Below are 27,006 nucleotides of genomic sequence, written 5' to 3' on the forward strand. Positions count from 1 at the left end.
GCATTAACAAACGGACAGACCATTGTTTTTCTCCCCTTTCATTTTGCAGTAGCTTGCAGGGCTTATTATTGTCAGTGGTTCCATCCTAAACTAGGCGAGTCCCATCAGTCGCCAGGTCGTTAAGCGAACGCGTTCATTATAGCCACAGGTGGCTCACTGCCCGCGAGGCAGCCGTCAATGTTTCACAGCGAGGGACCCCGCCATGGCTATCACGCCGCGCTTGCTCAGGTGCTAATTGACTCGACACAACAGCTTCCCACAAAAGGCGTAAGCGCATGCTGGAGCTCCAGAGCTCACCGTTCTCGCGTTCTAGTATTCTGAGGATTTCACGAGAGCCTAGAAAATCTACGATAGATCCGTACTTAAGCGATATTTTTCTGGCAAAAGTAAATCTGAATTTAGAAAAAAATGCTGGCTCTCCCGTAATCGAGAGTAGATGTAAGCATGAAATGGCTACCCGCAAAGCAGATTGATGCAGCGACGCAGGCTTGAAAGCTGAAGTGAACCTGTTTTGAACGGAACCTCTATGCAAATTTCGTCTCGGCCAAACAAACAACCACCCGCGGCGCGCCTGATGCTGCCGGTCTGGTCACGCAGCGTGGCGCCATCTCTCGAAGGAGGCGGCGCAAAACCTGCGCCGTGGAACTCACGGACCGCTGGCATTGAAAAGAGCTCAGGCAGCCCTGTCTCAGCGCCAGAAGATTACAATCAAGTGTATGGTGCACTGTATCTGCCTTTTGAACGTCGCTATTTGAAATGGCAAACTTCAGCGCACTAGAAGTTACAGCTTAAGTGAGATTGTGAACAAACATTAGGAAAAAATTGGAAGCAATATCTTTTGTAACTTGTTTCGGCAGTTACTAGCGTATGTAATGCGGTCCTGTACAAGGGGTTGGAGGCAAGAGACCGCATTTTTTAAAGTTTTGACTGGTTGCCCGGCTGATCTCGCTTTGCTCTCGCAACGACACCCAAATGTTCTCGTTTCGTTCTCGCCCCGTTCTCGTCTTGAGTGCCCGAAAAACGGCTCTGGATTTTGGTTAAAGGTCTTTTGAAGGCCGCCGACAACAGGAGCTAAAAGCATTTCTTACTTAAAACTTTGGGTTGCTTAGCACGCAAAACATTCGGTCACGTTGATAATTTTTTTTTTCATTGTGAAGTCACGTTATACTAACCGTGCATGTCGCAGATATATTGAAAGTTTCAAGGAACACGGGAAAGGCCTCCGTTTTACTGGCGGGTTGCCTTCTAATGCTTAACTGCAGTCAGGCCCGTAGCCAAGGGGGAGGGGCTAGCCTCCCTTTCTTCAGCCACAACTCTACGCACAACCCGCTTCACGCTGTCATGCTGTCAACTATTAATAAAATAGCATTTAAAAAGTCACATAATTTACATACTGCGATTTTTACCGAAAATAACTGAAAAATAGGTGCGTTCCTCAAATAGTCAAGGCCTCTAGCAAGTGCCCCCCCCCCCCCCCCGAAAAAAAATTCCTGGATACGGGCCTGGCTGCAGTATCTTGATTTAAAACTTCATCTTGCGCACGACCCTATATGTTGACATTATTCACCAAGAGCGATCAAACCAATGCTGAATTTTTCCTCTGCTCATTTCAAGGTCGTCAAAATGTCCTTGTTGTGTCAGGGCTTATGTCCTGCTTGTCAAAATAGTGTGCACATCTCATGAAACGAAGTATGGCTTTACTTTTTCAGTGGCTCGAAAATGCGGGTTTTGCGCGACGTACTGTGTCCAGTGTTCTTGAAAGGACAGTACGCTGGGTGAAACTTGACGGGCCTGACCAAAACATTCGAAAAGAAAGGCGAAAGAAACATGTTGCTGTTTTGCCCTATATGTGCATACCGCTGCACTCAGAATTCAGAAGTTGGGTAATAAGTACGGCGCTGGTGTGGTTTTTTTCAGCTTTAAATAAACTTGGACACATTTTCTCAGCGGTAGAAAAACGCCTCTTTAATAACGCAGTGACAACTTGATGTGTCGATAGTCATTCATTCAGTAATTTCATTTCATGTAAACGTGGCGTGGCATATAGGCTACATTTATCTCGTGGAGCTGTGCATATTGTACAAACAGGGAGATGTGTTCTTAAGAGGTTGACACTACACGAATATTCGCTAAAAGCCTCGTATGCCCATTTGCCATCCCATTGCAAAAAATTTGGTTTCACCCCCGTTTTCTCTGATAATTCCATTTGGTTTTGTCATTCCAATGAGGAGAATAGGGAAGACATTGAAGCCTGTCATATTTCCACTCATGATGGCATGTGTGTTGTCAGGCATCTGTTATGTCCGGGTGCAAAGAAATCCAGTTTATTATGCAACCTGGGGGATATTTATGCCTAGTACCATGTTATTATTGACTTGTTAAAAAAAAAAACTATTTCTATGGAGTTCGCGCAGTGCACACTATGCTTTAACACCCTTTACTTTTTTGTTGTATATTTATCACGTATTGCTTGAACAAGTTTCAGTTGATAGTGCAGCTAATGTAGTGTGAGCTATTGCTCCTAGATGGCGCCGCCGTCCCTCAGCCGAGTATGAGCTATTCGGCGAGAACATACGAGCCGCAGCAGCAGCAGGCGATAGCCACGGTCAGCACGCGAGGCGCAGGAATGTTTGCAAAGAAATGTTCGCTTTAAGAAGACATAAAAGTTGGAAGACGAGTCAACCTCAAGTTGAAGTCGATGAAAGACAATCTCTTCCTTAGCGAGTTGGGGGTGATAATGGGGCAGCGTCACTGCGCACGGCACTCTATCGCGTCACCCATCAGAGAGTAGGAGGAGCGCCCAACTGCTTAAATTTTTAAACTGTGCTATCTTCGGAACCGGCCGACATTTTTAGACTGCACTATCTTCGGGAACACCGCACATTTTTAGACAGCACATACACACGGAAACGGCCTATATTTTTTTACTACCCTACCTTCGGGATAGGCTCAGATTCCCGATACGGAATAGTGGTGGTAGCTCGCCATGAAGACATTGTCTTCAAAAAGTGCTATGTAAGCATATTCAGCGTCCAGATCACAGAAGTGTCATGAAAAGCGTCACCTTTGTGCCTTTGCTGTGCCTCCTCGTCCGTTCTAAAGACTTCGACGTCGTGAGCGGCTCGGCAGGAAGCGAGAGAAGAAATTCCATGAAGTCCTTCTCGCAGTCCAGCATCTGGCCTTGTCCGAAGGGCGGCATGCCGAGTGACTGTAAAGATAACTGATTATTACGGTTTAATTACGCTCTGCTGTCTTGATGAATAGACCAGAAATAAAGGACGTTTGCTGTATAGAGAAACGTTAGCAAACACAAGTGGGCTAGTCAATGCGTTGTTTCAGAATGAATAGTGGATTTAGCTCAAAGGCGCAAAGGTCAGAAAAGGTAGGAATAACAATCGCTGAGCATCAGGAGTTGATGTCCAGCGCATATTGTGTATGCTTTTGTTATCCTTTGCCTCTGCGTGGAATGCGCTATGCATTCTGTCGAGAGCTTTTGGGACATTAGTCAAAAAGAAGTTAATTCACATTCAAGTTTGCTAGCTGCCCACAAGAATAAAATAAACTTGATAACAATGGTAATATAAGAGCACGGTATTTTTTGTGCGATGTAGCACCAAAGTGCCTAATGCGAAATTTGAGCGCAGCTCTATACGTGTTTCCATTTCGCGATATATTGGCTGGCGCGGACAATCGGTCTTGTGCGGCACGTTGCAAACGTAGCGAAGTGTGGTGCGGCTGCCTCGCTAATCTGGAGATCGCGAGAGCCAGAGCGTGGGGCCAGTGCGTGGGTGATGCGTGGGAGCGATTCACAGCAGCGGCCGCCGACCGACCTCCCAGACGAGCAGTGCTCGTTCATTTTTAGATGCGAAGCAGCTTATGGCGGGGGCTTTGTCCGTCCCTCCTGCGTCCCACGGCGTCCCACACCCCCACAGCGCATGCGCGTCCTCTCCCCCTCTCTCTCCTCTCCTACGCTCCCCCTTTCTCTCCTCTAGGAATCCTCTACTGTACGGAGCGGCGCCCGCGTCCCACACCCCCACAGCGCATGCGCGTCCCCTCCCCCTCTCTCTTCCCTCCTACGCTCCCCCCTTTCTCTCCTCTAGGAATTCGGAGTGGCGCGCACGACAGGTGGTGCGACAGCTGCATACTCCGCTGGGGGCGCCACGGTAGTTCCGCGGTATGAAAATGACGGATCGCGCGCGCCTCGTTCTCTCTCCTTGCAGCGCCGCGATGAGCGCTCGAGCCGCTGCCACGAAACCATCTCCCGCTCAAGCTAACCATCTTCCCGCTGCTTCGCCTCCACACATGGTTCCCTTTAGCGGGAGATGGAGTCATTTTTTCCCTAGCGGGCTTGTGGACGACGCGCTCTGGCCCCATCTCGTAGCCACGTCGCCGCACTACGCTTTTCTTCTCATGCTTTCGCCATATCCTCCTCCGCTTTCCGCCTCACGGTTCCGCTGCACTCTCCTCTCCCCTTTTCCTCCTCGCACTCTTCGCTCTCACCGCTTTTTTCATCCTCCGCTGCTCTAAGCGTTCGCTCTCATCTTTCGCTGTGCTCGTTTGCTCGGTTACAAGTGACGACGCCAACGCCGACGCTCCCCGTATAAACGGGCGCCTAAGAGCTGCGCTCTAATATCATGTCTGCAAGAAACATATTTCATGTCCATAATGATTATAATTACCTTTGCTGTTTACCAAGTTTTAATCCCATGATAAAATAGCGCCGCAGAAGAAATCGTCTAGAAATAGGGGACTTGGGAAATGCTATGAGCTTTGACTGGCATGCAACTAAAGACAAAATCTGTTACGATCATGGGTTGAAGTTTTCAGATTTGCTTCGATTAGTGTGAATCTTTAATTAAAGTAAGCATGTCTTGCCTTATCTTGAAGCTCGTGCCCAGAATCATCCATTGGGAGCGAGTTGAGCCGCCGTAGTTCTGTCGTTTCTGTAGTCGGGCTTGTTTCTTTGCGTTCCATTGTGAACATACATCTGTTTTAGTGCCTGCAAAAAGAGTTATTTGTCCTGTGATACAAAGAGGCGATCGGTGGTTGCCGACAGTTCTTTTTTCTATACTGATGAAGCGCACGTTGACCGCTTCTGTTATACATTTCTTAAAGACCATGTTTTTGACACATCGTACCTATACAACAGTTATATTCTTTCGCAATTAAGATGAGTCACACTGATTCGTAGTGCACTGGTATTTTACATAAGCTTTAATCAGTAGAATGGAAAATAAGCTGAAATTAAAGACTGTCACCATCTTAAAATTTAGGCTGGCAGCACGCAGCAGAGAAGATAAACGGCGTCTGAACTTGACCTTGCTGCCACGGGCCAGAATTTAACGAATTATACCACTGGCTGGCCGAATCGGCAATTGAATTGGGACGTTACTACATCCTACACAACAATGTAGCGCTTGAAAGCAGACTATTTCCGCCAAAGTGACAAAAGAGAGAATTTCATGGTTATATCACAACAGACTGTTCTCTTAACAAGTTGTTATTAGACACATGGGTTAAGTCATTTTAACATAAAATCTCAGGTGGCAAAATAAAGCTTTGAAGCCTTAATATCGTGTCAAATGAAAATGTCACCTTTGGCAGTTTCGAAATGTCAAAAGCTGCAAAGTGCTTCGCATGGTGGTTTTTGCAATGACTCTCTTATTTCTATTTGTGCTTTTCGCCAGGCCTTGAAGAAACCACGCCAAAAATTCAAGTCATTCGCAGTTGTCCTCAGTTTTCACACCAGGCGCACATGTTATGAGGTTTCTAGAAAATATCGTACTCATGTTTCATTCTTTTCTTGGGCGGAACTTTCCCCGTGATATCGCTTACGTTACGGTCTAGAACATGTCTATCTGACATATTTATTTATTTATTTATTAGTATACCCTCAAGACCCAGAGGGCGTTACAGAGGGGGTGGGTACAATGAAAATAAAAAAACAAAACAATAAAAGGAATTCACAGGAAAACAACAACATAAGCTTGCAGCTACACCAGTAAGTGTTCGGTAACTGCAGACTTTAACAATGCTTGGTCCTCAGTGGCAGCGATGGAGGGAGGAAGGTGATTCCACTCTCTGCTTGTCTTCGGAAGAAAAGAATGTAAAAAAAGATTAGTGCGGCACAAAGGAACGGCTACTTTATTTGGGTGGTCAACACGTGATGAAAAGTAGGCAGGTTCTGAGATGAATTCCTGTCGAAGTACTTGATTATGAAAAAAAATTTTATGAAAAAGCAGGAGACGGGAAATCCGTCTTCTCATTACCAGGTCTGGAAGTTGAAGAGTGGAGTTCATCAAGGTGACACTGGCAGTACGAGCATAATTATTGAGTAGAAATCGAGCTGAACGGTTCTGGACCGATTCTAAGGTGTCAATTAGCGTTGATTGAGCGGGATCCCATACGGCTGAAGCGTACTCGAGCTTTGGACGGATTAATGTTTGATATAGCTGTAGTTTAAGGTGTGCTGGTGCTTGGCGAAAGTTTCGGCGAAGGTAACCAAGAGTACGACAAGCATTGTTAGTAATGTAGTTAATGTGAGAGTGCCATGATAAATCATTGGATATGTAAACACCAAGGTACTTGTAAGTACTAACCTGCTCCAATTTAGTTCCATTCAAGGTGTAGGTAAAAGGTTCAGAAGTGTTAGAAAGACGCGAGATTGTCATACTTTTACATTTATTTACGTTAAGAGTCATAAGCCATGTACTACACCAGTCAGAGACGCGATTAAGGTCGGCTTGAAGAAGGTAGTTATCTTTTTCGTTAGTTATTCTACGGTACAGGACACAGTCATCTGCAAACAGTTTTATGGATGACTTGATGTTATGCGGAAGGTCATTGATATATATTAAAAAGAGCAAAGGACCTAAAACTGATCCTTGTGGAACGCCAGATTTAACTGCGCAGGGATGTGAGGAACAATCATTAGCTGTTACGTACTGAGTGCGGTTAGTCAGAAAGCATTCTATCCATTTGAGGATATTGGGGTCGATGTTTAGCGTGCTGAGCTTAAGTAGTAATAGTTGGTGCGACACTTTATCAAAGGCTTTTGCGAAATCTAAAAACATACAATCAACCGGAATTCTATTATCTAGCGCTAAGTTGACATCATGCGTAAAAGACAGAAGCTGAGTTTCGCACGAGTGGTGCTTACGAAAGCCGTGTTGGAACCTGCTGAAGAATGAGTTGGTTTCAAGAAATGTTATAAGGTTAGAATAGATTACATGTTCAAGCATCTTACAGGGGATACTTGTTAACGAAATTGGTCGGTAGTTTAAGGCAGAGTGTTGGTTACCGGATTTAAAGACGGGAATCACCTTCCCCACCTTCCAATCAGGTGGCAAAGTGGAGCACTGAAGAGACTGCATGAAAATGTGTGACAAAATTATGGAAGAGTACACTTCAGTGTTTTTCAGAAATTTCGCGTTTATCTCATCGGTGCCGCAGGCAGACGACAGCTTAAGTTTCCGCATTAAGTTAATGACTCCTTCAAATTCAATCACGAGAAAATCCATTGGAAAAAACCCGCGGTCGCATAGCTGCGGCACCGAAATTGCTCTTGAATCAGAAAAACATTGCGAAAAAACATTGTTAAGAACGGAACAGCATTCTTCGTTGCGCAGTGCACGCCCATCGTAATCAGTAAGTGTTATTACAGTGTCTTTCATTGGTTTAACGCTTTTCCAAAACTTGGATGGGTCAGTAGACAACAGCGAAGGAAGCGTAATGTTGAGATAGTCACTCCTGGCGTTTTTGATAGAAGTGCGATATGCGGAAAGAGCTTCGCGATAAGCGTGCCAACGAAAAACACTGCTGCCGAGCTTTGCAGACCGGAAGAGGCGCTTTTTCTTATTAAGAAGCCTTTTTAGGTTTGTTGTAAACCATGGCGCTCGCTGCTTTTGGGATATAACTTGTAGTGGTACAAGTTATATCCCAAAACGGGCCGGTCATTAAAAAACAGCTGTTAAACGTTCTTTTTTTTTAGACTATTCATTCAAAGAACAAGTAATAGTAAATGTGAAAACACTTCTTCTTCTAATCTTACCAGTCTCACGTCTGGGAGATGTCTGCGAGATCTTTTCTACAAACGCAGGCGTTCTTTGAGGCGCTCGCGAGAAAGCACACTGGCTGTGCAGCGTCTCTCAAAGGATTGCGTTCGGAAACCCGGTTTTTAGGGGAGGGAGAGAGACATAGTAAGAGCAGGGAGGTTAATGAAAAGAAAGTCCGGTTTGTTACCCTGCATGGGGGAAGAGGAAAATGATTTAAAAAGATAGGAAGAGAGAAAGATGAGGTAATAGACTTATTTGAATTTTCTGCTTTTGTCTGCCATCGATTTCAGTTGGAAATAGAAACGTTATCTATCGCATTGCGACGACTGAACGATCGGCCGTTGTCCGTGCAGGTGCTACTTGAATACCGTCCCCATCGCTCGTCAGCCCGTAAAGCTATGAAGTCACTTTTGTCTTTCTTGAGGGCGACTGGCCTATGTGAACTCCTTTGACTTGCTCAGGCCCTCCGCGTGCGTGCGCGAGCTCACCTCCTCTCTCTATCTCGTATTTCTATTCCCTCTTTCCCGTCCCCCAGAGTATAGGGTAGCCAACCAGACGCATTTCTGGTTAACATCCCTGCCTTCTCTTTCTCTCCTCCTCCTCCTCTGCTTTTGTCGGCTATTTGGTGTCTGCTGTTGCATCAATGCACATGTCGAATATATAGATTGTCTGACAGGGAGATTAAAGCCTCCAAGTGCAGTGAATAACTGCGCAAATCGCCAGGCTATAGGCATAATACTGGTGCACTACTTCGAGTGTGGGTAATGCAATGGCTACAGAACATAACAGAGCTGACACGTATCTCTCGAGTGATAATCATCATCATCATCATCACCAGACTATATGTACACTGCAGGACGAAGGCCTGTCCCTGCGATCTCCAATTACCCCTGTCTTGCGCTAGCCGATTCCAACTTCCACCTGCAAATTTACTAATTTCATCACCCCACCTGGTTTTCTGCCGTCCTCGACTGCGCTTCCCTTCTCTTGGTGCCCATTCTGTAACTTTAATAGTCCACCGGTTATCCATACTACGCATTACATATGGCCTGCCCAGCTCCATTTTTTTGTCTTATTATCGATTAGAATATCGACTATCCCCGTTTGCTCTCTGGTCCACACCGCTCTCGTCCTGTCTCTTAATGGTATACCTAACATTTTCCCTCCATCGCTCTTTGTGCGGTCTTTAACTTGTTCTCGAGCTTCTTTGTTAACCTACAAGTTTCTGCCCCATATGTTAGCACCGGTAGAATGCAATGATTGTACACTTTTCTTTTCAATGACAGTGACAAACTCCCAGTCAGGATTTGGCAATGCCTGCCGTATGCACTCCAAGCCAATTTTATTCTTCTGTTTATTTCCTTCTCATGATCAGGGTCCCCTGTGAGTAATTTACCTAGATAAACGTACCCCTTTACAAACTCTAGAGGCTGACTGGCGATCCTGAATTCTTGTACCATCGCCAGGCTATTGAGCATTATCTTTGTCTTCTGCATTTTAATCTTCAACCCCACTCTTACACTTTCTTGGTTAAGGTCCTCAATCATTTGTTGTAATTCGTCCCCATTGTTGCTGAATAGGACAATGTCATCTGCAAATCGAAGGTTGCTGAGGTATTCGCCGTTGATCCTCGCTCCTAAGCCTTCCCAGTCTAAGATTTTGAATACTTCTTCGAAGCATGCAGTGAATAGCATTGGAGAGATTGTGTATCCTTGCCTGACCCCTTTCTTGATAGGTAACTTTCTACTTTTCTTGTGGAGAAGCAAGGTAGCTGTGGAATCTTTGTATATATTTCCCAAAATATTCCCGCATGTTTCCTGTACTCCTTGATTACGCAATGCCTCTACGACTGCTGGTATCTATACTATATCAAATGTCTTTTCATAATCTATGAAAGCCACATATAGAGGTTTATTGTACTCCACAGATTTCTCGATTACCTGATTGACGACATGGATGTAATCCATTGTAGAATAACCCTTCCTGAAGCCAGCCTGTTATCTTTGTTGATAGTAGTCAAGTGTGGCCCTGATTCTATTGGGAATTATCTTGGTGAATATTTTATACAGTACTGAAAGCGAGCTAATGGGCTTATAATTCTTCATTTCTTAATAGTCTCTTATGGATTAGTATAATGTTGGCATTCCTGCAGTTCTTTGGTACACTTGAAGTCATGAGGCATTGCGTATAAAAGGCCGCACGCTTTTCAAGCACAATATCTCCTTCATCTTTTAATAAATCGACTGTTATTCCATCTTCTCCAGCCGCTTTTCCCCGGGTCATGTCTTGCAAGGCCCTTTTAACGTCATTGCTAGTTATGGAAGGGGCATCTGTATCCTGTTCATCACTACTTTCAATGAAAGTAGCTTGGCTGCTCTGGGAACTAAACAGATCAGTATAGAATTCTTCCGCTGTTTTTACTATGTCATTGAAATTGCTGATATTACCCTGCTTATCTTTCAATGCATACATCTTGCCTTGTCCTATGCCAAGTTCTCTTCTCACTGATTTCATGCTGCGTCCATATTTTACGGCTTCCTCAATCTTTCCCACGTTATATTTTCGAATATCCCTTACTTTCTTTTTATTTATCAGTTTTGATAGTTCAGCGAATTATATCTGATCTCTTGAGTTGGACACTTTCATGCTTTGTCGTTTCTTTATTAGGTCCTTTGTTACTTGGAAGAACTTACCTACTGGTTGCCTTGGTATTTACTTCGCAATACAATTGGTGCTTCTGAGATAAGCCTAGTTCCAGTTTCATCCATTACCTCTATGTTTTCTTCATCTTTCTGTTCTATAGCTGCATATTTGTTTGCGAGCACCAGCCTGAATTAGTCTGCTTTTAACCCTTACGGCTTCTAGGTTGGTCTGTTTCGTCTTGACTAATTTTACTCTTTCTCTCTTCAAATTGAAGGAAATCCTAGACCTCACTTACCTATGGTCACTGCACTTTACTTTATCTAACACTTCTACACCCTGCACTATGCTGGGGTCGGCAGAGAGCATGGAATCTATTTCATTCCTTGTTTTTCCATAACGGCTTTTCCAGGTCCACTTCTTGTTGCTGCGCTTCCTGAAGAAGGTATTCATTATTCTCCTTTCGGCGAATTCCACCAACATCTCTCCTCTAGTGTTGCTAGAATCGACGCCGTAGTTGCCTGCTGCTTGTTCACCAGCCTGCTTTTTCCCCACTTTTGCATTGAAGTCGTCCATGACTATGTATGCTGAGTTTGCACCTTTCTCGTCACTAATTCAACATCTTTATAAAACTGTTCTATTGTAAGTGTGAAACACTTCAGGGGTCCGGGCTGTGGGCGTGTAATGTGATCTCATGTCGTCGTGGTCACGTGCAAGAACAGGGTCAAAACAAGTGCAGAATTGATCAAAACGGGTTAAAATAAACTAGCATGGTTTAGAATAATGTAAAAGATGGAAATAATCAAGCATTAAGTGCATTAATTAGCATAAACTCGTGAAAATTGTGAAAATCTCGTAATGTGATCTAATGTCGTCGTGGTCACGCGCAAAAACAAGTTTTTAAAACAGGGTCAGAACAAGTGCAGAATTGATCAAAGCTGGTTCAAAATAAACTAGCATGATTCAGAATAATTTAAAAGATAGGAATAATCAAGAATTAAGCGCATTTATTAGCAGGAACTGGTGAAAATCGTTTCCCAAACGCCAGTCTGGTACCAGCGGTGGCGCTCTCTCTTGCGCAGCGCAAGAGAGGGCGCCACCACCCGCTCTGGAACTTCCTTTGTGACATGGACGCCGAGCTGCAGGCGCATCCTTGCTTCGTACTTCCCCAGGTTTCACGTTAGTGGAGCCGCATTAGCGCTGGAATTGAACTACTCGAGCGCAGATTTTTTTCATCATCGTGACTGGAAGTTGGGGCGTAGGCTTGTACTACTTTTATTCTATACCTCCTATTCAGCTTTAATAGGACGACTGCTACCCTCTCATTAATGCTGTAGAATTCGTCAATGTTGCCCGCTATGTCCTTAGTGATTTGAAATCTTACCCCGTAGTCTCTCTTATCTGGAAGACCTCTGTAGCAGAGGATGTGGCCGTTAGTCAGCGCTGTATAAGCCTCACTGGTACTTCTAACCTCACTAAGGCCAATAATATCCCAGGCAAGGCCTGATAATTCCTCAAACAGCCCTGTTAAGCTAGCCTCACTCGAGAGCGTTCGCGTGTTCAACGTTGCCAGGTTCAGTTTCCAGTGGCGGCCTGTCCAGATCCAGAGATTCTTAGCACCGTCTGCCGCGTCGCAGGTCTGACCGCCGCCTTGGTCAGGTGCTCCGCAACCGCTGAGGACTGAGCGCCATGGTTTAATTGCAGGAGTCATGAGGGAGGTAGTGGCCGAATACTGCACCAGGGAGGCCAATTCCTGTTCTGGTGAGGGAGTGCCTTTGTTGAAGCTTGGTGGCCATTCACAATTTGGGTGCACCTAGACTAGTATAGCCCCACTGGCTCCCGGCAATCTTCTTTTTTTTTTTTTTTTTGCCGGTGTCAGGCGTGACTCCAAGCCTGAGTTATAATCCTGCCTGTCTAAGTATACATGATCACTTTGTGCTGACAGAAGATTGACAACCTGTAGCAGTTAAGTGAGACAACGCTGTGCAAAGAATTAAAGTTTAATTGTATAAATTGTGGTTAAATACGCAATCAAGAAGAGCTTACAGCAAAAGTCCCCCTCTTTCTGAGCAGGGAATCTCACAAAACTAACCGCTAGAGAGTCGCTGGCTACCTACAGAATACCTCCTGCAATAGGTAAGATAACATAATGTCTGCAGCTAAAAGCTGCAAGCTATTGAGATATTACAGGTGCAATAATACTGAGAACATCTGCCACAAACATGGTTTGCCAATATGAAATAAGTAAACAACTATATGGTAAATACTTTCACGCTGTTTTTCTGAAGGAAAAAGGGCAAGGTAATTCAAATAGCTTCTTAGAACCTAACTATGGGACCCACTTAACATTTTACAGCACGTACGCCACCTAAAAAGCAAATGTTCATGAGAATATTTGCGAGGGATTAACCAGCATAGCTTTCGTATTTTAGCCACTACATTGTTGGCTGATCGTAATGACCTCGCCGCTTCACAACATCCGCTTTAACCAATGCCTCCGTCACAATCTTCGGCGAGAGCTGACGGAAAACCGACCGGCACCACGACCGCCATCGACGCGTAACACGACATTAGTGACATGTTTAACGTCACATGAAAAATGTACTGCAGCACAGAGGGTGGTACCACAAAGAAACACAAACGATTCAGATGACACCGGTTTGCTGCGACACTCGAACCCTTGTTCGAACCATCGAAAGTCACCTACCGCGGTGGCTTATACGGGCTATGGTGTTGTGCTGCTAAGCACGAGGACGAGGGATCAAATCCCGGCACCGCGGCTGCATTTCGATGGGGGCGAAATCCAAAAACGCCGGAGTCCCATTCATTGAGGGCCCGTTAAAGGTTCCTTAGTGGTCAAACTTAATCCGTGAGTCCCCCACTACGACGTGCCTCATAAACAAATCGTTGTTTTGGCCCGTAAAACCCCGGAATTCAATTCAATTCAACCACCGACCGTCAACGATTGAACAGCAAAGACGATTGTTTAGGAGTTTCAACGTCCTTGCTCGCGTACGCATCTCGTGAATGCAAAGTGATGCAATTTAAAACGTTGCTGCGTTTTCATAGGAGTTTGCAATGTCTTTGCTCGCGTACAAGTCTCGTAAATGCAGCGTGATGCAAATCAAAACGTCGCTGCGTTCATACAGCGACGACCAACCGAATGCCATACAAGACCGGCGGTCTCACACATTGTTCACTACCAGAAATAATCCCCTTCTGTGCTTATGTCGCCATGTCCTGACGCTTCTCGCAACGTATGATCCATAATATGAACAAGACAAAGTGTTCACGGGGAGATGGTGATTAGTAGTGCGAAAACAAGGAAAGCCACCGCCTAGAGCCAACGTGTCGTCAAGAGGACTTGTCTTCGTCAGGTCGAACGTACCGTGTAGTCATATAATGCCTTGACGAAGACGCGTTTCCTTGTTGAAACGCTGGCTCCAGCTTGAGGCTTCCCTATGCCAATTGTTGAGGATCCGTGACATGTGATTCCCACCAAATCGCTTCCAAAATAAATCCGAGGTCACCTAAGCACTGACTAGTTTTGAATACGAAAGCATTAATGTCTAATTGAACGTTACTGACCCGGGCTTCGAGTTATGAACTCCTCGCGGGCAAGCGAGCGCGTTGAGACGCTTGGCGCGTTTTGATTTGACCTTACCGAGGCGCAGTTAGAACGCAGGCGAGAGCTTTCGCGGTCAAGGTGTGGTGACACTGCATACAAGCGCGACGCGCATGCGTGTCGGAATAAACAGTCGACGAGCTGCGCTCTAGGTGACGAAAGGAAAGAACCCCCGTTTATTGTGCTGGCCGATAATGTATACACTCTGGTGGACGTCACGTGGTAAAAGTAGCTTGGCGCACGCAGTTGTCGCCCAGCTATCTGTCGTGACGTCACACGGCGAACACAGGCAGGCGATAACAGCACAAAGGAACGCGCGGATAACACAGACTTGCGAGAGCGAGGGTGACGTGGCGACGGCGATGCCCTCTCTCCTCACGCAACATCTGGCGCGCTACTGCATGCAGCAGCAGGTGTTCCCTTTCGACGACTCTGCTCCGCCAAGGCGCGCTCGTGCCGTGGCGTCGCAGCCAATAGGAACTCTGTTGAGGCGCGTTTATGACGTAGCGTCGCAGCGACTGGGAATCGAGGTGCCCTTTCGCTGTAAAGCGCCCGCCTCGGCTGCCGGAGGTGGTGGGTTCGATTCCCATCGCCGCCGGGCGCCCACTGGTTCAAATGTGCACAAGCGTACCCCCGCCTGGCGTTCGGCGTCCTTCAGGAGTTATACGCTTGGGAATGGAGCCTGCACCCTAAATTCCCGTCAAAACCCTCGTGAGCGCACAAACAAAAAAGTGATGTTTAGACCGCTCCCATGGCTCTACGGATGCTCTACCGCTAGGTCACCGTTGCGGTAGGCGGTGGCATAGCGACAGCCACAGGGTCGGGATTGAAATGATAGCGCCGGCGAAGAGTGAGTTGTGCTGAAGATTCGTTCTTCGCCATCTTGCACTTTTTCTTAGTTATGCTGTATATTCACCAATTGTACAGTTATCTGAATCCAATATTCATAAAACAGTGTAGCCGCATAACACCAATGTACACCCGTGAGCAAAAGTATACGGACCAGGGGTTGCGCGAAAAAGCAGATTTTTTCCTCTGCTTATGAACACAACTTAAAATTGGGGACTACACTTCAAACTTGGCATTGCGAACTTTTCAGTGTACTCATCAATTCCAGTTTATGCTTGGTAAGTACGAAGAAATTAACTTTTTTCGGCAACCCTGTGGTGCGTATACTTTTGCTCACTGGTGTACATATAAGTCTGCCAGAAGGTGCGGCTTCTCGTTGCTTTAGAGCGGTTTACATATGCGGTATAATAGTATCATGACCTCACGGAATTTTTAGTCTCACTGAAACCACATCCTTTACTAAAACCGCATGTGGTATACCGCAACCTTTCGAACCGCAGCAAAAGTTTAATTTGAGAAGATTATGGAGATTCTTCAGTTCTGACGTGGCGAGACGTCGTGGCTAGCCGCAACAACAGGCGACGGCGTGATGCTTCGCCCGCTTTTCTCTCGAAATCAAGTATAAACGAGGGTGTAGAGGAATAGGCCGAGAATACAACCTCTCCCAAGCGTCTAACATTGGCCATCACCAAATGCTTCAGCGGCGGTGGGAGACCAGCAGGATCACTGATGAGAGAAAATGCTTCCTAGCTAAGCAGTCACATTGACAGACCGAAGCATCGTAACCACTTGCCGGTCTTCTTCGGGTCGGGAACCCGTGCTGTGTTCGACGCTGCCGCAGTGGGCTGTATCATTTGAAGTGGCAGTGTTCTCGGCAGTGGCTTTGGCTGTAGCTTTGGTAACACGAGATAAGTTTCAGTATTTATTCTCTCTGATACGTCCTTGTTCTCGGAGGTCGTCTCAACCATACCTGACCTATGGCGCAGAGGAGGTAACGTTGTATGTGGCGTATGCATCACAGAGGTCGTGGCGTCGACGCCAGGGATGACTGCTGACGCCGCCATTCGCGGCGAATGCGCCGAGACTGACGCCCTGCATTCGCTCCAGCCAGAAACCAGGTGGCTGTCCAAATGTAAACCCAGAAATCAGGGAAAAGCACAGCTGGAAAAAATAACGTTCCGACTAGTAGACACTGCGAAGGAAAGTTTTCTGCAAAGTGGGGGACTTTGCTCATACGCACGCCACCAAAAAGCTCCGGAAGTGATTCTCTCTCTCTCTCTCTTTCGTTCTATCTCTCTCTGTAGACATATTGGTAGGTTTGAGGCCAGGGAATAACATCTGTTGCATAAAGTGTTTTCAGAGCCGGAATGACCGGTGTAGTCTGCCGATGTTTTAAAACACTAAGTGAGTGGGTAACCCTTGCGCACGTACCAATAAACTCTGTAGTTTTCTAACAAAACAAAGAGAGCACGATTAAATGAAACTTTTTCTCTCGCGCTTTTATTTTTTCTTGAAGTTTTTAAAATCTGTTCTCATTGTTTCGGGCAATATAAAATGCTGCTCTCTTTATTCACCACTTAATGCGAAGGTGTGACAGCTAGCCTTCTGGCACGCATTCGACAACAGCAGTCACCTTACTTCGGGAGTGTGGCGGCTGTTCAACATTTAGGATATTTTGGGAACTTCGTAAACTTACATTACCACCAACGTGCGACACATGTGGGTCTGAAGAAACTATCGGACACCCGTTGTACATTTGCCCTCGATACGACGTCCGGCGCATCAATGTACCGACCGCACTAAGCCGACTGGACTCTTGAACATTTTTTTAAACGAAAGTTATTGGATCCTGGCCGCATCCATTGCCGTGAACTACTGCAGGTTTTGAAGATCGCTGGCCTCAGTGAGGAATTGTAGTCCTGGTGTGCGTCCCACTGTGTTCGCGCAGTGCTTACTCTCTACCGCTCTTCCTCTTTCGATTCCCTGTTTCACTTACTCCCAGTATAGGGCCAAAGAAAAGAGAGGATATAGGGTAGGAAACCGAACGCTCGTATTGTTGACCTCCCTAGCTTTTCTCTCCTTGCCTTCTCTCTCGCTATGTTGTTTAGTTATATTATTGATTTTTCATTAAACAGTTGCTTAAAGAAAGCAAGACTACCGCATTCATAGCACCTCCTATATGTGATCTTTTCCCTAAGCACAATAATTATAGGCACAATCGTCTTTTGGAAGTTAAGGACAGCAGCGAGAGAAAATGAAAGGAGGCCATGCAGTTTCTTAGCCAGAGGCAATATGACGAAAAGAAAATCCTGAAGGGGTCATAAAACCATCATGCTGGAGTTTCCATGAAAAAAAAAAAAAAAAAAAAAAAAGCTGCGGAACTAAGCTTCACTTCAGCGTGAATTAGGCGCCCAGTATTCGACAGCGATGGAACCGCCACGCAAACTTTAGTACTGGATCTTGGGGAAGCGTAAACGATGCCTTTAGCGGCGCGAAGAGAACGCGGCGTTCCAGGGGAGCCTTTCATCGGCGTTTCTTACTGAGCCCAGTTAGCGCGGCGTACTCGGCCGCGTTATTTCGACAACCTGCGCAGCCTGACTGACGCCCTCCGAAGGCGCGCGAGGCCTGTTTGTTGACGCTGGCGGCGGTGTACCCACTGTGCGCCCTGAGCCTGGCCGGGCACGCCGCACAGTCTTGGGGGCATCGCTTTGTCTGCTGGGACGGTGCCGCGTTTTTCTTCTCCGTCCTGCCCGAGCTATAAGCATGTGCTAAGAGAATCGCCGCCGGTATGGCCGAAAATATGCCCGTCTGTTTACTCAGACTGCCTTGCCTACATGCCGCGCGCATACACACAATGCTCGCTGCCAATGTTTGGCTTCCCGCTTGCCCGGATCGAAGCCACGCCGCCGGGAACTCGGCCTGCCTCCGTTTTTAACGGGGATAATGTGTACTCGGCAGCTTTATGGCCATCAACGCCAGAGCGATGGCCGCGGGATACAGTTCCGATGCTCGAGTGCACCGCGCTCTCCAGTTCCTTCGCTTCGCGCGAAACGCTGCTCCTCATGCTGGGACAAACGCTTCGATGAAGGCTTTGGGGCAATCAACTTCGCTCGCTTGTTAGAACAAGCCTTGAACGATGTTTTCGACGGAGAAAACAGACAAGATGACGTGCGGCCTATAGTGATGACATGACCTCGTTGGCCAAGTGAGGGAGAACATCTAGCGCCATCAAACCTCTTCAAAAAGCTGTGGAGAGCGTTGCAGATAAACTTTTCACTAGCAGCTGGCTGAGTCTGACAGACCTGATTATTTTTCACACAGTCAGGGGGTTTGTGAATTTTTTTCCCCACTTATCTGGAAGACCACTAAAGATTCGTCGAGATTTCAGGGTTATACCTGTTGGGCCATGTGTGGTCACATGGGAGAAAGGAGAGGGATGGCTGTGATGTTGTCAGTGTTGCAGGCATCCTGAGGCTTGCAAAGGAGTTGATGCGGGAATTTTTCCGCGTCTTAGTGGTACAGAAATTGTCATATATCGTTAGAATACGAGCAAACAACAATTTCACCACTGTCCGGGAAGTCCGAGATTATCGAGAGACGCAAGCAGACGTTACATCTCGCGTCCACTGTAGTCCGGTACAACTAAAGAAAACAGGAGAGGCTCCGCCTAGATGACCGAAGCACAGCAACTGATTGCCTCCGCGACTAAAGAAATAGTCCCGCTGAGGCAACTCGGCCCATCTCGAAGCGCGCGCTGCATGCTCTCCGTCGGCGGGGTCACCGGCGGTCCGGCACATGGCGCCCATTGGTGATGATCGTGTGCATCCGCCTTGAGCGGCAAATGCCGCTGCCTTCTAAAGTTGTACCCGACTATAGACAGGTATGTCACGTTGGAAACACTGTCTCGCATGGTGCATGCTGCGGGCTGTCTCACCTATATGCCGCATTGCAAGAAGTCAGGCGCTATTCAGAAAAGGCGGCAATTCTAAAGACATCTCCCACAACAACGCAGGGTGCCGCTTATCTTTATTTGCCGAATGGCGTATTCAGCACCGAATCTTAGCCTGCTTCCTATTTGATGGGAAGCTACAGCAGCCGCAAGTGAAGTGCACGAGCCCACTGACTTTTGCATCTGTCAGTGCGGTCGGCGGCTAGGCGAAAAGAATAAAGGAAGATTTCACGTTATCACGAAAAAGGACGGGAATGTGCACGTAGAATGGATGCTTCTGAGCTCCTCTTTATGTTTTTTTTCGAACGTTTTATATAGTTTGAAGTGCCAAACATATAGACTAACTACTCTATTTATCTGTAATATCCCACTATACAAAAACAACAACCCTGCGAATAGTCTAATTTAATGGCTGTTACAGCGCGCCTGAAAATTATGTAGCAGAAGCTCGCGCCCATTGCGCAAGTACGTAACACTCTCAACTCGCATTACCATATAGTGTAACAGATCAGTATACTCGTGTATAGTAGCTTCCTGTTCAACAGTTTAGATGCACAGAGCAGGCACTATTGGCGAATATCTAGCACCGATGGCACTGCAGTGACCTAGAGAGCGAGGCTCTTCCTCTTTATGCGTACAGCTTGCGAGTACAGACCTACACATCCCTTCAAATAGCAGTTGTCGCTCGCAGTGTACTGTCATTGAAACGTTTATTGCATACTCAAGCAACTATTGTAGATTAAAATCGTCAAGAAGACCCAAAAACGTGGCTCACTTGAAACACAGTCTAAATACACAGCGCTAAATGCACGCAGCTGCTTATTTCACCATGTTAAGACGAACGACCACAAAGGTCCATGTAGACATGTGCCTACTGGGATGCCTCTCAACAGCAGTGTGATTGTTTGCGCGGACTGTTATACTAGCGGACAACCTTCTGGTGGCAATGAAGGGAACTTTAGTAGCGCCGGTCGGTGTTGCATAGTTCAATTTCTGGAACACCAGCGCTCAGACGAAGTACACAGAAAAGAACGGCACACACATTGATCTGACAAGCAACCGTATGAGTTTATTGGCTTCGAACGTTATACATTTGCAAAAAACAACGAATTGGGAATGTATAAAATTTGAAGCAAGAAGCACGAAGCAGTCGAGCTCCGGATTCGAGGTGGCCGCAGGCTCCCACATAAATAAGCGTCTCAACAAGCCGAATTATGTGACCTGCAGTTGGCTCACACCGTTCGAGCGTCCTATCAAGATCATTCCGGCTTCATATAATCACCTCGGCCAAGGTGAGGCCGGAGTAGCAGGGTAGAATATAGCAAACATACCTTTTTAGACAGCAAAAGTATCAACTATTCTGATAGTGCAACTTCGAAGGACTGAAAGACGTATCTGAGAGCTGCAAAATTTTATGCTGTGGCATTTGTTTACTTCCACGACAATGGGGTTGTTAGACACTTTGGTGTCTCTACAGAGCACTGCACATCTGCTAACTAAACACTCGAGTTCACAAACAATTGTAGCTCGGGTAGACGTCGGTACTACCGATGAATCAAACCATATTTTACCCTAGAAAACCCAAAAGCTCCCTTTTGTCTTTTCAGCTCAGCACGGACTTGTGGACGTGTGGTGTGTCAGCCATTGTGGCTTGTTATGTGTGGAGCCAGGTTCTTTGGCAGATAGAATAATCCTTTTGACAACATTTGCTAATCCCTTTAAAAATGTATATCTCCATTAAAACGAAATTTTCACCCCTGAACAAGAATTAAATTGGCCAACTGAAGTGAAAAATTTGTACAAAAGGCAACACTGCTGATTACGCGGCCGTAACAGGCTAACTGGCTGCCAGTGCGTCGAGCCGCCTTTATCAAATGGATTGGCCACTCGGCGTGACAAATGACTTGAAACGGATGTAATCCAAGGAAGAAAAGTCCATACAAAATACAGCCCTACGTTGATATGGACACTATCGCTAAATATTATGACTATCCTATGAAAACTGCAATTATAGGACTACGATTGCGTTCTTTGGATGTAGGATGTTTGTAAGAAATAAAAGCAGGATTCCTAATCTATCCTATTTTAAGCTCTGCTTCATGCAATACTTTCTCCACAAGTTATTGTAGGTATTTCTGCATATAATCTGTCAAGGTACATATATATTTGTCCAGTAGTTCGCATGATACTTACTTGCAGCTTATACTTACTGGTGAAGCCGAACAAATGTTTTGAGTATGTTAGCATTGGTCTAGACTGTCTAGCAACGCATAAATAATTCGTTCTTGTGGAGGAGTTCTTCTGTTCGGGCAAGTTGGTGCGCATACTACAAGTTAAACTGCAAAACAACGAAGACACAGGCAGGTACACACAGCACGAGCGCTGGTCCCGCGTGTACGTGTCATTTTGTCTTCATCTTTTCACGCTCTTTAACTTGCAGTCGTCCTGGTAGACCGCGGATCAATGGCTGGTTGATAATTGAGGCGAAACATTCGAATGCATAATTTACTGTAATAGTTGCAATATTAAAGCAGCGAACAAGCTTTATTGACACAAAAGAAACTGTGCAGATCCACGCACTGTGGGAATCTGTGTTATGCGAATAATTTTGCAGGCCCATATCCAACATTGTTCGGGGTTCTGAGAAACGATATATCAGGTAGACCAATGTGTTCCTGTAAATTGAGCAGTCGTGTGTGTGGGTCGTGAGCGTACGTTTGCGTGACGTCAGCAACATGACGAAAACCACGTTGTAGACGATCGTACGACGGCAATGACATGATTTCTACGCAGGCCGTTCGACGCGAGCCCGCGACATGGCAATTGTTGGGTTCTCCATAGGTAGCGGACGCGCGTAAGCGAGAGAAACACGGACTGTGACGTCATGAGTGAGTACGTGTTAAACAATCATACGTGCATATGGCTATTTCAGATCGCGTATGTTAAAACGACGATGACATTTTTACTTCGGCGAAGAAATGTTAAAACTTGATTAACTTGGGCGACCATGAAGTTTCTACAAAGTGATACGAGGAAAATACTGGGCAAAGTGCGCCGCTCCCGGAGATAATGCAGTACGGCGCCTCAAAGCGTGAGCTCTCCCAAGGAAGGAAGAGGACAAAGTGGCAAGGGGCGCACGCGCCGAGTGTTTCAAAGAGCGTGCGAGGGAAGCATGCGTGCGATCGTGGCCTAATGTTTTGGTTACCGTGTGTTTCACTGTGACCGGCAATAAAAAAAAAAAAAAAAAAAAAAAACCGAACGTGGCCTAATGATTAGAGCACCCGGCTGCTGTGAGGGAAGTTGTGGCCTAAGGAAAATTAAGTTTCTTCGATTCTTATACATGGGGTGATGTTCCGCTATAATATATATATATATATATATATATATATATATATATATATATATATATATTCCCAAAATTTGTCACTCAGCGCACCTGATTTGGCATTCTGTGGCGGAAATCTGAGCCTCAAGACGCACTGTGGAGTGACTCAGTAATAACAAATATGAGGCCGCATTTTTTAACGTTTCACTTCATTTTCCATTACTTTGACACTTCTTCATTTAATCGGACGCAGCTTGGACCAAAAGAAAAAAAAAACATCAATAAAAACAAAAATGAGTCGTAGCGGCAAAGCATGTGAATCTTGAAGGGCTGCCTTGTACAGTAGTTGGCAACTGCCTTATATGCGTCATATATTGACAAATGTACTTTAGTAAGCTTAGCCGCAATAAATGTCTGTGTTGCGGTGAGATAGTTTACCATGCGAATATATAAATAATACCGGTAAACGGAGGCCTCAGGAGAACCCTTAAGATTATAATAAAGCGGGTGGCGCAAGATCTCCAAGGCACCCAAGGTGCAATGGGGTGTTCAAAGGTGGAATTAGGGTGGTCCATGTGTTGGGGCCGCCGGGGCCACATCGTGGCGGGGAGAGTTCGTATACAAGATCGGCTGTCCGCTATCGTGGGCAGCCGGTCTTATATATTCCGACACGCGGAGACCTCGGTGAGCCCCCAACCCACGGACCAGTCCAGGTTCCAGCTTTGGTGTCCCCGTTGCCACTTTGGTGTCCTGGAAGCACCGTCAAAGTTTATTAAATAATGACACGTTGTTTAGACTTAGTAGTTGCGCAAGTTCTTACTCTCCTTCACCGCAATACATTGTGTACAGTTCACCGTATTACACAATAGGATTTCGACGAAGCCATTGTAGATCGTATATAATACTCTTGCGGACTACTTTCTGTTCTGCATTATAAAATTGCTCTGAAGTAAAACGCAATTAAATTTATTATAAAAGATCAGCGCAATTTAATTTGCTTAAATACGGCCTTTTTGATTAGGTCATAATGTATGCAGCCAATTTATTTTGTTCATGCTTCCTCATTTTCTTAAAAAAAAAGCGCAGCCTCCAAGTCTGGTTTGAATATTTCGGGGTTTCTCGCGGATATTTCTTCGCGTTATTAGTCTGGTTGCTGTAACAGCTCATATTACTGCCTGTAGTCGCGCTAGATATTTTGCTTACTATATATATATATATAGCACAGATATAGCACAGATATAGCACAGTACCGCTATAGCTTTTGACTGTCTACGAATTGTAAATTAATACAAGCACATCATAGAGAAACTACGCATATTACACATCCAAGAACAAACTACGGGAATCAAATATTGCGCCATGCGTTACCATCATTGATTAACTCTCTTCATTAATAACCAGATTTATTATCCTTTCAATTTATATGTCCTAACTTGTCGTTCATACTTTCATTTGCGTGTGTGCTTATGCAGTTTTGTTTGTTTTCTCTTTTATTATAATCATGAATTGTAAATTGCAATTACACAGGGACGTATTTATTGACGTATGTTAATTGATGTTCCCTTCAAGCGAAAACCTACTCATGTTTTGTATTTGAGGTCTTTTTCTGTAACTTGTACGAAATGCGTGTTTCTGCATCCATGTCAGTGTTTGCTTCTGTGCAAAAAAAAATAACTTTGAATATACAAATTCGCTTAAAACCCATATTTTACATGTATATTGTTTTGCTAGGTTAGATTCTCTGCACTTATATACATCTTCATGTGTTTTATTAATGCACTGGTCCGTGCTGCCAAAACAAACCGGTAGGGGACACAGACCTAGTCAAGCTCAATTGGTGGTCGTTTGTCTGTGCCCCTGTCATCTGTACCTTGGGTGGATGCGAAATAAAGTTCAAGAAAAAAAAAGTTATTTTATGGCTGAGTCAGAAAGGTTTGCGTCTTCAGAACAATTCATCGTGCTCAGCGTGAATTTTTCCGTAAACAACATTTATCTTAAATACCGCGTCGGACGATGCTAGCAGCTTTAGGTACCAGCTATACATATATCGGCGCTTAGAAAGAAAGAAAGAAAGAAAGAAAGAAAAAGAAAAGGTCCACGAGAAAAACTGCGGTACTTGTCGACTAAATCCTCTCGTAATGACTTTGCCCTTTGAACGGCACTGTCGCGTGACGTGCGTGGTGTTCCACTGTAGTTGTAGCTCCATTCGCCTATAGCCGCTTTCTCGTCCATCTGAAAAGGCCACCCTTCTCTCCTTCCCTTTAGTTTACTACTTTCCGCTGATGAAAAACAGCCGTCTATCTTTTCATGCAGAGAATAATTGAAAATGTTCAGTGGCGTGTGATGAACTTCGCATTGAGAGACTGCAGCATACGCGAGAGCATGATTCCCCCACTATTAAAACGAAGCGACGGGAAGCGGCAGTTCATTCCTGACTAAGTCGGCGCACGTCTGCTTGTTTTACGCTGTGTAAATGGCCGGCCATTGACAGTTTATTAACCAGTTTCTCAGGTGTTTAGCCCTCTTCAACGACAAATTAGTGTCATGGCTACAACCGGTACGACGAAATACTGTTACTAAGAAACATAAAAAGGTAGCTACCGATGTACTGCGTGTTAAAGTGGTGGGGAATTACTAGAAAGAGATTTCAACGCCCACCTTATCGCAAAAAGCTGTTTGACTTATCAGCCGCAATTATGTTGTGACGGTGGAAGCTCACCGCAAAAGAAAAAAACGCCAACATCTACCTGGCCATAAGTATAGCACACGGTTTCACCGCACTTCAGCGAGGTATGTAAGGGTACCTTTCGCTGCTATTCACACTCATACGTTTAGAAATGATGGACGTCGCGCTATAAGCTCCCAGCATGCGCCACAGTTTGCTATGACGAGAAAACACTGGTGTGAGACAGCACTCCGGTACATTGGTGCGATAAACTGCTTTTAAGACAGGTGGACACTATCTTTTCATGCAGAGAATAATTGAAAATGTTCAGTGGCGTGTCATGAACTTCACATTGAGAGACTAAGTGATTCATGTGCCCAATACACAAGCTTCCACTGAGCGTGGGCCAGCAGTCGCGCTGATCGACGCTCGCAGAATGCACAGAAAGCACAAAGAGCACCATCATTGATATACTGCAGCGTTATATCGCATTTTTGGCATTGCGCCACCTTGCAATGTGCGCAACGTGGTAAACGCGCGAACATAACCAAGCCTAAGTGAAGGAGGTGGCAGGACGAATAGCCGGTCACCTCCTTCACTTTTACGTCGGCTGGTATAGAGTACTTTCTCTGCGCCTGCTTGGATTGCTAGTTAGCTTTTCTCACACAGTTAGCTTGTTAGTTAGCTTTTCTACCAATGCGCCAGATGTCCTAGTCTACGCTTACACTATGCGTAAAGAAACAGCGTGCAAAGTACCTCTCAAAAAGTCTATGTGCGGTGGCTCTTGATCGCTTGCTTCTTTAACGGTCGTCCGACAACAGGAGGCGCAGTCTTCGTTGACGTATCGGAAAGCGCTCGGTCGCACTTCTCATTGCCCCAACCCATGCAGCTGCAGCAGCGCTCGTTTCGATGTCGTTGCGTCCCAGCATTTCATATGTCGCCGCCGTCGCCGTAGACGCGCAGTTGGTGGTGGCGAATTCACAGATGCCCTCGCTCAATCACCTGACCGTCCACTATTTACGAACTATCGCTGGCGAATCGCGCTCTTCGTACAGTGCTCACTTTTTGGTTACTGTGCCCACTGTCCACGTTAACAAGGCGCTCAGAAGGAGGGACTTGTCACAGGAGAGCACTGCGTACAGTTTAGCTGTCCTGTCTCATCGCAATGAATGACGCTCAGTCCTAAAGGCGCTGCGTTGAGACGACGTTGCAAGTCGGTGCTGTTACAGTTGCTAAGAGCAACGAAGACGACGGCTGGCTTGCCTTCCTAATCAGTGCAGTGTAGGTCGGATGGAGATGCGCGTTCTTAACAAGCAGAAGCTTTGCAGGTCATAGCAGGCTACAGGCTTAGTAGCCTGCGTTCGAACGGTACGGGTCGCAAAAGCCGAGTCGAGGAGCGGCGGCTAACGGCGGTTGCCCGGGGCGGACGCTATTTCGGGTCTGGAGGGTTCCTATTTCTGAAGGCGTAGTTGAAAGGCCCGGGCCACCAGCCCATGCCGGAGCTTAGAGATAAAACAAAGAAAAAGGCTGCGGCGTTGGCAGACTGCATGAGCTTCTGCGTGCAGGGGGCGCAGAATGCCATAGCTTACTCCCAGCCCGCCCATGCACTTCGCCTGCGTGCTACTCACTTGTTGACAGCCTCCGCTGCTTGATCTATTTTGCCCAAAACGATGATGTTCACTGCTGCAACAACGTGACCACTCTGATGGATTTCTCTTGAGACGCTATAAGATCAGTGCGTTCGTTGATGACGATTGCTGTTGGTGCCATTTTGTTGCACCCATACGGATGGTACTTCGGGAACCTCTCCAATAAGGACTTCTCCTCTTGTTTGAGGTTACGCGCGTGCTGTTGGGAGAGAGCAGAAGATGGAATGCAGAGCATTTTTAATTCCGCAAT

At 45.9% G+C, this 27,006-nt stretch overlaps 1 protein-coding gene across 2 annotated transcripts in view; it reads right to left on the bottom strand.

The window, feature by feature from the left end:
• LOC119435315 (uncharacterized) overlaps positions 1–26,566 on the bottom strand; it is an 80,876-nt gene extending 54,310 nt beyond the window's left edge. For both annotated transcript variants that reach the window (XM_037702229.2, XM_037702218.2), the window contains exons 1-3: positions 25,864–26,566; positions 4,876–4,999; positions 3,065–3,208 (exon numbers count right to left, since the gene is read on the bottom strand). In XM_037702229.2, coding sequence (XP_037558157.1) covers positions 3,065–3,208; positions 4,876–4,983 — 252 coding nt within the window. In that variant the 5' untranslated portion in view covers positions 4,984–4,999; positions 25,864–26,566. The remainder of the gene's footprint in view (positions 1–3,064; positions 3,209–4,875; positions 5,000–25,863) is intronic.
• Between the last annotated feature and the right edge of the window lie 440 nt (positions 26,567–27,006).

The sequence above is a fragment of the Dermacentor silvarum genome, chromosome 1 (assembly GCF_013339745.2).
Source record: "Dermacentor silvarum isolate Dsil-2018 chromosome 1, BIME_Dsil_1.4, whole genome shotgun sequence".
In the NCBI taxonomy this organism is placed as follows: Eukaryota; Metazoa; Arthropoda; class Arachnida; order Ixodida; family Ixodidae; genus Dermacentor; species Dermacentor silvarum.